The 11643-nt window shown below is 31.2% G+C and overlaps 1 protein-coding gene across 1 annotated transcript; it reads right to left on the bottom strand.

The window, feature by feature from the left end:
• Positions 1 to 1854: 1854 nt before the first annotated feature.
• On the bottom strand, positions 1855 to 7195 carry LOC127805964 (receptor-like protein 56). Its single transcript, XM_052342829.1, has 6 exons — positions 6810 to 7195; positions 6572 to 6727; positions 6064 to 6219; positions 4870 to 5025; positions 4445 to 4591; positions 1855 to 4285 (listed from the first exon to the last, which is right to left on the bottom strand). Exons 1-6 carry the CDS (start codon positions 7144 to 7146, stop codon positions 2079 to 2081), a joined length of 3159 nt encoding a protein of 1052 aa, XP_052198789.1. The 5' UTR covers positions 7147 to 7195; the 3' UTR covers positions 1855 to 2078.
• Between the last annotated feature and the right edge of the window lie 4448 nt (positions 7196 to 11643).

The raw sequence follows: 11643 nt of genomic DNA, 5'->3' as shown, positions 1-11643 counted from the left end.
AGGCGCGTGGCTGCACGCGCCCGCGAGTGGGAAGAAGGCGCGTGCAGCCCACGCGCCCATCCAGAAAAAAAAAAAAAAAAAAGAGTAAAGTTTTGAAAAAATTTATTAAATCTGAAATGTTATTTATGATTTATTGGTGAAGAAATTTCATAGAAATGCTAAAGTTATTAATTATTTAAGTGGATTTTTCTATTATGGAAATAAAGAAAAAATAGGATTTTAATTCAAAAAATTTCAAGAAAATTTCAGAGAGTTAAAAGTATTATTTAAGAGATATTAGTGAAAAGGAATTAAATAAAATGAAAGATTAGGTAATTATTATGTAATAATCACATATTTAGCTATTATGAAATAAGGGAAAAAATAGGAATTTAAGTTAGAAAATTCAAAAAAAAAAATTCCAGAACGCTAGAAATATTACTTAAGGAATATTGGTAAAAAAAAGAGATTAAATTTTTATGAAGCCAAGATAATTATTATGTGATTTCGAAGAGATAAAATTTAAAAATAAAAGAAAAAAAAGAAGAAATTATGAAAAATAGTAAATGGTATTCTAAAAATAAATTTATATTTTAGGGGTCCTTGTGAGCGAGGGGATTAAGGAATAGCCGCTTGGCACGTTGTTTGAGACAAAATAACTGTAAGTATACTGTTTTGAAACTAATATAGTTATAAATGTTAATTTCGAGAATGTTTTTAGTATATTGGCATGTTATGATGTGAAATCAACACGTAGACTGCATCAATGACATGATTATGAAATGCATGAATACACATTGATACTGTTGATCACACACATATGAGATCGTAGGGAGTACAAACTGGCATCGTTGTTTTATCAAGGGTGCACCCATTCACCCCGGCTTCGAAAGAGGTGGCCGCTAAAATGATAGGCAGCACGAGGGGTGCAGTTGACACCTACGATGAAAGACATTGCATACACTCATTATATTGCATTTGGTACTCTTATTTAGATGGTTCATCATCTAATCTAGGTTCGCCCCTGGAACATTCAATGTTCCAGTCGGGACTTGCAGTGATGATACCGAGGTTGGAGATGTGTAGAGACACGAGACGTCAGGAAACAAGGAAATGTGCCATGATATTAAAATAGATTAAGCATTTTGTACGTTTGTTGTATTTTAGTAACTGATGTAATAATTTTGTAATAAATGCTATGTCCAGTTACACATGTATGTTTTGTCATGACCAGGTTCGATTTAGCTTCCGCTTTATATTGATCTCTAATGTAAACATCTCGTCTAACACTAGATAAGGTCTTAGGAAATTTCAGAAATAATTTAAAAAAAAAAATGAACCAAATTTCTTAACGCATAACACGTCCGAGAAGACGGGCTGTTACATAATTGATGTTAGATTTCTCAAAAATAAGTTTGTTAATGTGATGTTTAGATTGATAAATAAGTTTATTAATTGCACAAACACACATAATTTGATATTTTGATTGTTGGAGAAATTGCAGAGGTGCACATAATTTGATATTTTGATTGTTAAGCCTATGCACATAATTTAATATTTTGATTGTTGAATCAATTGCAAAGACACACATAATTTGATATTTTAATTGTTGGATCAATTGTACATAATTTGATATTTAGATTGTTGGATTAATTGTACAAGTGTACATAATTTGATATTTTGATTGTTGGATCAATCACATAATTTGTGAATTTATGAATTTGTGCATTCTCTAATTATCATTTGTTATATTAAATTTGAAATAGTCATGGAGAGATTTTTGTAAAAAACAAAAATCTCTGTTGGTTGTAAAAGATGTTGATAGAGAGAAATTAAATAAATTATATTTATATTATTTATTATTTAGTTCCTGGCTCCGCCTCTGCAAGGAAGCTTTAAGAAAATCTGCTAGGAAAGAGGAGATAGTAATGTACGTAGTGTTCCAAGAAAAGCTATGATATGCGTACAATATTCATGTTTATCACTTTGAGTATGACAACTAAATGTAGAAAACTAAACTATATATCAGGTACTTAATTCAAATTTACAAGCAGAACAAACTTGGTAGGGTACATCGAACCGTATCCAGCCGAGTGATGTTATTTATGAAGGAAACAAGCTTTGATCCTCCAGAGATTATCTACGATAAAGTAGTAGCAAGAAGTAATGAAAACCTCAACAAGGTAGAACCATGTTTTTCTCCACTGAGGATTTATGTACAAAATTCCTACAACAGCTAGTAATGCAGCTATGTAAGACCCTGCGAAGCTCATATAGAAAGTGTCAATGTTAATAAAGCCAAATTTCGTTTCACTGCCATTGTTGGTTGATGATGTTGATGGAGGTGAACCAATTGCAGGATTGCAATTATTTGGTAATGGTTCTCCACAAAGAAGTGGATTTCCAATGAAGCTGCTTGAGTCAAAGGTTTCAAATTGGTTTGATTGTTGAGGTATCCTTCCACTTAAATGGTTGTAGGACACATTGAACTTTTCCAAAGAGTATAGACTAATAAGCTGGTAGGGAATGTTCCCATTCAAGTTATTGTAGGAGAGATCCAAGCTTTCTATGCTCTTCAAGTTGGAAAAAGTTGTAGGGATGGCTCCAATCAAGCTGTTGTGGGACAAGTTGAGTGATTGAATATGACTAAGGTTGCCAATTTCTGGTGGTATGTGTCCAGTTAACTTGTTGTTGGAGAGATCGATTGCTGAGAAGAGGTCTAGAGGGACCCCTCTATAAAACAAGGACATTCCTTTCGTTGTGAACTCCATGTGATTCTCCAATCTGGGAAAATAATCGTAGTGATCCCCAATTGGCTCTTTCACGCTCTTGAAATCTTCTAATGGTGTTTGGAATTGCATAATCACATAAAATCTCTCTTCTACAGCATGGTCAGATGCTCCTTGAGTTTTGGTGATGCCCAGGCAAGGTGGAATATGGCCAAAGAAGTTGTTCAAAGAAAGATCAATGACAGTCAAGTAGGACAAATGACATATTTGATTTGGAATATTTCCCTCAAAATTGTTATTTTTCAAGAGAAGAATTTGGAGCTGGGAGAGGTTGCCAATCCACTTTGGAATATCATTCCTCAGGCGGTTATTAGAAATATCAAGCACCTTCAAAGAAGTGCTATTACGAAAACCCTCTGGGAAAGGACCACTTAGCCTATTATTTGACAACCAAACCTCTTCTATGTTTGCCAGGTTCATGCAAGATGGTATTGTTCCTGTGATGTAATTATTTGAGAGGTCCAACACAACTGGATTAAGATCACAAAGTTCAACTGGGATTGATCCTTCAAAATGATTGCTATCCATGGAAAGCATTACCAAAGAACGCATATTCCCAATCCATCTTGGGATCTTTCCCAATAATTGGTTGTGACCCACATCTAACACCACCAAAGGGTGTCTTGAAAAGAGAGGTGGAATTTCTGTGAAGTTATTGTAGTCCATAAACAAATATTGCAACATAAATAAGTTACTTTGAGCGGGTAGTACTGGCCCTGTCAAGTTGTTGTTTGATAGGCTTAGGAATCCAAAGGACTTGCAACCCGTGGCCAAATGAATTGGTATCTTACCAGATAATTGGTTGTTTGATAAATCTAGAACTTGTAGATAAATTAGGTCACCAAATGAAGAAGGAATATCACCTTTAAAGCCATTTGCGGACATGTCTAAATATATTAAACTGGGAAAGATATTGGCAAGTTCTGAAGGGATGCAACCTTGAATATGATTGCTGGATATATCCAATTCAAAAAGCTTTTTCATGGGGTGTAACGGTAAAATTATCTCATTTACTGAATTTTCTGGAAGAAGAAGTATTACCAATCCCGTATTGTTCTCCAACAACCAATTCGGAAACTTCCCTTTGAAATCCATTTGAGAGAGTTCAACCATTTGGAGTTGAGTTTGATGGTAAAGGAAGTAGGGAAAAGCTATGGAGCAATTGTTGCATCTGGAATCAGACAGACGGATGACATTTAGCTGGAAACTTGGGGTTGAGGAGTCCAATCCCTCTTCCGCCACCAACTTGTTATCAAGGCTTTCAAGCAACTTAAGTTTGGAGTGGTTAAAAAATGATCGGAGTGAGATTGGGACTTGAAGGCCATTATTTGAGAGTGCTAGGTATTCCAAGGATGTTAGGTTGATAAGAGGAGAAGCTGCAATGTTTCCAGAGAAATCATTGGAAGAGATATCTAGCAGACGAAGTGATGTCAAGTTGGCTAAGCACCAAGGCAAGTCCCCCCAAAGTTTGTTTCCGAAGATGTTGAGCTCTTGAAGAGTCTTCATTTCACACAACCCTTGAAAACATTCAACATTTTGAAGAAAAGTCATCAGTTGGTGATCTATCCAAGTGGAAGATTTCTTTTTACCCTCCATTGGGAGAAATCAAACACTTAGAAAGAAAGGTCAATCGGGGATTGCCAAAGCAGAAAAATATTTTTCTTTTTTTGTTTTACCTTCTGTTGGAAGGCGACCAATGAGGCCACAGGATCGCATTGACAATACCCGAAGGGATATCATCCCTCTTATGCTTCGAAGAGAACCACCCTTAATAATATTATGATCCAAAAACAAATCTTCCAAAATACTCAGGTTCTCCAATTCTGAAAATATGATGTAAAATTCATTTTATAAGTGCAAGAAACATGTCGTGAGTATTTGAAAGAAAATACATCTATGTTATTATTGGAACTTCACTTACACAAGATTAAAAAAAAAAAAAAACTGATAATTTTTCACCAATGTAGATCTTAAATAATGACAGTGCTAGTATGTGATTTGGTTTATATAAGATCATTCCCTTCAAAAATAATGAAACGACCCAATGACGTATCTATCTAGAAAATAAAAAGTCGAAGTTTAGTGAAATATGGAAACTTACTGCTGAAATTAATCAATCCTTTAATGTCATTGTCTGAAAGATCAAGAGACTTTAAACTTGAAAGGCCACCAATAGATGTTAGAATACTATTGCTGAAATTATTGCCACGAAGATTAAGAAATTCAAGATTCCTCAGTTTCGAAAGTCTTGCAAAACCTGTAAAGTTGATGAATGTCATATTAATTGTTTATTGAATAGCTAAGTAAAAAACATGTAGAAGATGGTAACAAACCTTCATTCTCAATCCAACCAACTATACATAATGAATTGTTAGTTTTGGGTAAATTTTTTATTAATCTATCAATTCAACAAGTCTTTTTAATATTGATATTAATTTTATAAATATGTGAATTAAACTAAATAGAATAATTAATTAGGAAAATTTATACTTAAAATGCACCCAGTCACATATACATTAAAAAATAATAATTAAAGTTTTATATATTTGACAATTTACTTATGCAACTCCTTGTAAAGCTTTTTTTCTAATAACTTTACTTGAACTCATTCCAAATTTTTTGTTTGTAGAATTTTCTCTAAACCATTATTTGATATTCTTTTTACCTATTATCGCATGATATAAGCATATAAATATCCTTAGATATCATTTGTTAGTTAAGGTTGAAAATTTTAACTGTATATTAGCGAGAGAGCAAAATATAGATTTATTCTGTTGTAAAACGAATCAAAGTTTCTCTTACTTCAAATTAATTTAGAAAGAACGTATGTATGCAAGAGGAACAGAAAAATAAATAAATAAATAACAAACTTTCTTTTTGCTTGGGAACAACACTTTCTTTATACAAATTAATTTTATGAATAACTATGTCCTCATTTGAATTTCTGTAACTGTCACAAAATTTAGAAATTTAATGTTACTTAGCTCTTTTTAATTTTATATATTTCATTTTACATAATATGCAGGTGAAAATTTTTTCATACCAATCATACTTTCTATGAAAAATCTATATATTATATTTAACTGTGTTTTTTGTTTGAATAAATTCCATGGGGATGGATAATACATGTTAGTTTGGCATTGTCTCATAACAAAGCATAATTTGAGTTATAAAAGGATTTCACAAATGTAGATCTTAAATGAAATGTTACCATCAAATCATATGAAATCATTTCATATATGAAATTATATATCCAAATTATATGAAATAGGAAATTGGTGTGGAATGGACTTACTGTTGATATGAATTGATTCTGTCATATCATTAAATGAAACATCTAATGACCTTAAGCTTGATAGGCCATCAAGATATCTTAAAATACTGTTATTGCAACGGTTGCCAGCAAGATTAAGGAATTCAAGATTCTGCAGCCTTGAAAGTCTTGCAAAACCTGTGCAAGAAGCTGATTAATGATAGAACTAACCATCAATTAATAAATTCCCACGTAAAGAAAGAGTTTCGAGTGTTTTTTTAAGCACACGAGAAATAATTGAAAATATCTATATTAAACGATATAGAAAGATTTAAACTCACAATTTTACTATTAACATGGCATAAGGTGTTAGCCATCTCTTAAGTCACCCTTGAAAAAGTTTGATATCTTCGAGATAAAATAATAATAGACACATGAAAACGTTTGATTTCTATATGACCATCTTCTTCAGGTAATATTGAAGCAATTCAATTGTATATTTACTTAGAAAATAGGAAGTCGATATTAAATAAAAGATTCATAGACTTACCATTGAAATAAGTTGATCCTTCGATGTTATTAATTGAAAGATCCAAAGACTTTAGGCTTGAAAGACTGGCAATAGAAGTTATAATACTGTTATCGAAACTGTTGCCACCAAGATTAAGGAACTCAAGATTGTGTAACTTTGACAATCTTGCAAAACCTGTGACAGAGAATGATAATTATTTATGTTAATCTTATTAAATAAGTAAAAGGCACAATGTATATAGGAGGTGGTAAAAGACCTTCACTCTCAACCCAACCAGCTAAAAAGTTATAAGATAAGTCAAGAGTCTTGAGTTCTTCAAAGGGAAGCAATAGAGAAGCATTGAAATACCAATCTCCTAATGTCCAATCCCTTAAAAGATAAAGAGAGAGTTGGATCACTCTCTTTGAAGTGTTGTTGCACTCGACTCTTTCCCATTGACAACAGTTAGCAGACTGATTGTTAACCCAAGAAGGCAAAGAGACACCATTTGGGTAGTTGATGGAAGCTTTGAGGTTCAAGAGAGCAATTTTCTCTTGATCCAAACACCCAAAACAACACATCCCATTCACTAACACCGATGCCATTGCTATCATCAACCATAGCCAAGGAGGAGGAGGAGTAGTATTTTTCACTAAGGTATACATCTTCTTCTCGTTTTCTTCTTCCCATACTTCTTATTCCGTTATATAGAGAATTTGGTCTTGCTCTTAGCTGTAGAGAAACAGCTGGGATGGCTTGACTAGCACTATCAACAGAAGACTTGGATATAGTGGCACGGACTTTGAAATTTCAACTTATTTCACGCGTTTGAGTATATTGTATATTTATATATATGTGTATTATATTACATATTTTATATAATTATGCATACTATATTAAAACTATATTAGTATTATTGTATAGTGAAATATTATGTTGTCGGTATTAGATAACATAACATTTGTCCGACGCGAACAAACTAACTCAGAGAGGAGTGTGGGGGCAACATATCAGTTTGTTATTATATATTTATAGTGAGTGTTAATGTATACATCACTACAAAAAATCAATGTATTAAATACGAAAAATTTCGTCGCTAAAACATAAAAAATCGTCGCTAATTTTTTTAGCCATGGATTTTGTGATGGGTATCTTTCCGTAGCTAAAAAGGTCGTGCGTGACCACTCTGCTCATTTCGTAATAATGCTGGGATATTAATCCAGCAATAATTCCAAATGCTGCACCTTGGAATCGAATCGCCAACCTCCCAACACCAAGAACCTTTATACGGATGTGTGAACCAACCGATCTGAAAACCTTCGTAGTTATTAAAGTGCATAAATTATATTTATAACATTTTCTTTCAAATTTCCTAAAATTATATTTACACTTCAAAATTTTCAAAACTTATTTAATGAATATTAATTTTAATTTTAATATTTATTAATTCTATTTTATTACTAGTTCAAATAAAAATTTATAAATTATTATATTAGTAGTGAAAAATTTTGTTCTTATTTTGATTTTAATTTGTAATGTCATATTTTATTAATTTTTTGTAAATTAATGAATATTAATTTTAATTTTACATTAAATTTTTAATTTATTTTTTTTGCTTTTAGCCACTAGCATACACCATTGCTAAATTTTAAAATTTAAATTTAATTTTTTTATTTTTAGCTACTGGTGTACCCTGTCACTAAATTTTGAATTTTGAATTTAATTTTTTTTATTTTTAGAGACGTTAAATTTTGAATTTTAAATTTAATTTTTTCTTTCTTTTTTAGCGATGACACACTCCGTTGCTAAATTTTATATTTTAATTTTTTTTTTTTTTGCAACAAACACACTCCATCGCTAAAGTTTTTTATTTTTAATTTATTTTTTCTTTTTTAGCGACAAATTTTTTCGTCGCTAAATTTTAAATTTATATAGCATATATTTATTTGTTTTATGTTTATGTTTATTATATACAATTTGAATCATAAAAATGTTTATACAATTTGAAAACATAATCGTATATAATTGTTTTATTTACGCATAAATAAACATTATTTTTGTCGGCAAGTATAAATAAACATTATTAATATATCAGTTTTTGATACATACACACAAACATAATTTATGGGCAACCCATCTCATCAAACTTGAGCATAATGATTTGAATTTATAATTCTCATTGCTTACAACATCAAACTTTGAGGATATATAATGGTTTGAATTTATTCTCATTGCCTATCTAACATCAAATTTTGAGGATAATGATTTGAATATATTCTCATTGCTTTTAATATCCGTACTATTCTTACAGATAACAAGAACAAATAATATATTGAAACTACAAATTTGTATATAATAGCACATAATCCCATCATGTAATTTTGAAAAGTAACTTAAAAATAAGTAAATTTGAAGTCAAAGAAGCTGATTATTACAAATGTGCTGTCCACTTAGAAAAGAAATTTGTAACAAAAAATGGTATATCTAAAGTAAGAGATTAATATTTAAACATTTTGTTTTATTTTTGATTGAACTGTTTAAGCATCGTAACACTAAAATACCAATAAATTTTTACTAATATAAATTTATATGTTAATATATATGTTCATGATTAATGTATTTTTATATAAATATTCATCAACCTAAATTCTAGAAGGGTGTCCTTTCATTTTGAAAATAAATCACAAATATGTAACATTAATATGACAAATTGAAATTCACATAAGCGAGGCAATTTGAAATGGTCCGAAGATATGGTCAAGGGGGAGGATAAGGAAATGGAAATGGAATTCGTCATAGTGTTTAGTGATGATAATTTTGACTTCACAATTCATTGGGTTTTGCCCAAATTAGCCACCATCGTCGGCGTCAATATAGAACAAATTTGTCCCGCCATATAAGTTAAGTGATGAATAAATGATACGTTAAAATTAATATCATTAAGTTACGAGTTCAATATTCGACTTAAACAAGAGCTAAAGATCTGCTTGTGATTTACCTTCTTTATCGAATTTAACAATACGAATGATGAGAAACAGTGCAAGAGCGATGATCCTAATATAAGATTAACCTTTTATTTAAATATCTTATTTATTCTCGATCTCAATTAAAAACTTGTTCATCTTATTATTAATTAAAAATAACACCTTATTGCCAATTAAAAATAATAAGAAAGAAGCAAGAAAATACAAACTTAAAAGTTAGGGCCGAATTCAGGGACTCTCTTTCCCCATTGAGGTGTAGAATTTATTTCTTAAAGAGGTATATGCTGAAAAACAAGGCAAAAATAGAGTTTTTGAGTTTAGGACTGAAGTGAGCAAAACTGATCTACCAAGCCTTTCTACTCATTTTGATATCATTCTTATCATGGCATTCTTAATTCTGTTTTTAATATTGTCATGTCTAATAATCATATATATACTAATTTCATTACTTTAAAAATAAATAAATGGCTCAATTAATACATATATATATATATATACTAATTAATCAGGGCCGCCCAAGGCTTAATGGGACCCTAGGCCATAATAAATTTTGTGACCCTCCACATTTATTGCGCAGGACTATAGCGGCACTCTGCTTGCACGGCTTGTTGAGGGTGGTTGTTCACCTGTAGTTTTTGGGGTTCCAACCAATAGTTGTTATACCTTTTAGGGGCCCCAAAAAATTGGAGGCCCTAGGCACGACCGGCTCTATAATTAATACACAATAGAATTAGTCGTAATATAATAACAATAGAATTAGTCAAAACTCCAAAATTAATTAGAGAAAATGAAATTGGTGTGATAACAATAGAATTAGTCAAAATATAATAACACATGATCTCTCATCATCTAATTTTAAAAATTATTGTAAATAATCACTCCACTTTAAATTATAAGTTTCAAACAATAACTGGTGAATTTTAAATAAAATATTATAATTAAACATTTTAGCACTAAGATACTAATATTTTTTTTCATAATAAAAGAGTTTTCCAATATGTTTATGATTGATTTATTTTTTATTTAACTATCCAACAATATAAATTTTAGACGGTGCCGTTTTAATTTTGCGAGAAAAATCAACAAACATAGATAACATCGAATATGGCAAATCCCAGAGGCATGGAGAAAGCAAAGTAAATTTTTATATTATATGAATATTTATAATTATTTTTTATGTATAAAATTCTAGCAAAAATTATTAGAAGGGACAAGAGTGGAGAGGATTTGACCTAGACTTTAGAAATAGTGATTGTTTACTGATTCTCTTCCACAAACGGGTTTATCATTGAAAATAGTGCTTTCTAGCCAGAAATATCTTATTCCATCCACACCTTAAGTCAATGGTATTAGAATCAAGTTGGATTGTCCGAGCAATTTTTGCGGGCGTGGGAAAGCTCGGAAGTCTAGGTTCGAGTTCTCTCGCGGTTGTTTATTTGGGTGCGTTGAAATTTATCTTCTCTCCGCATGACTAAGCCCTCGGTGGAGGGGACGCCCACAAGAAAGTGCATCTCAAGTTGAATTGACTAGTTCTGTCAAATAATTGATTTGGTGTATGAATAAAAATTAATCAGAGAAAGAGAATTGTCAAGACACTCCACTATTAAAAATAATATTAAATATTTTAAAAAATGATATTAAATTAAAATTAACTAATTATTTTACATGAAATTTTGGTGATAGATAAATTTTATTTCAAATTTTAAATTTTTCAAAAATTACCAACTATCATGTATTTAAATCATATTATTGAATTATCATACTACAAAGTTTACAATTACATTATGATGAAGGGAATACCCTCGGGTCTATAATTACTCCAATGTCTCAGAAATATAACCATCAGCAATGCCATGTGTCCGTTAAAAAGGTACTTCACTAACGTCATCTTGCTTAGATCTAGAGGGGACACGTGACAAATATGTATCACCACGTCACTTGGCCTGTTGCTCGGCAAAGATTCTCCGAGTTCTTCAGGGTCAACCATCCCGTCGAGGATCATGGTGATAGGAGTTACCCCGAACTCTTCAAGGGAGATTTCGATTGTGGAACTCATATCAGTAAGATTCCGTGAAGAACGGGATAATGATCCTCGGAATTTTGAAAGATTCCTCGTCTTGACAAGAG

This window comes from Diospyros lotus, chromosome 7 (assembly GCF_014633365.1).
Source record: "Diospyros lotus cultivar Yz01 chromosome 7, ASM1463336v1, whole genome shotgun sequence".
Classification (NCBI taxonomy): Eukaryota; Viridiplantae; Streptophyta; class Magnoliopsida; order Ericales; family Ebenaceae; genus Diospyros; species Diospyros lotus.
This window is presented reverse-complemented; position numbering and strand designations above follow the sequence as displayed.

Coding starts and splice junctions, on each gene's coding strand:
- LOC127805964 (XM_052342829.1), bottom strand. CDS start 7,146: ATGATAGCAATGGCATCGGTGTTAGTGAATGGGATGTGTTGTTTTGGG. Junction 6,728..6,809: donor TGGTTGGGTTGAGAGTGAAG/GTCTTTTACCAC, acceptor TCTCTGTCACAG/GTTTTGCAAGATTGTCAAAG. Junction 6,220..6,571: donor AGGATCAACTTATTTCAATG/GTAAGTCTATGA, acceptor CTTCTTGCACAG/GTTTTGCAAGACTTTCAAGG.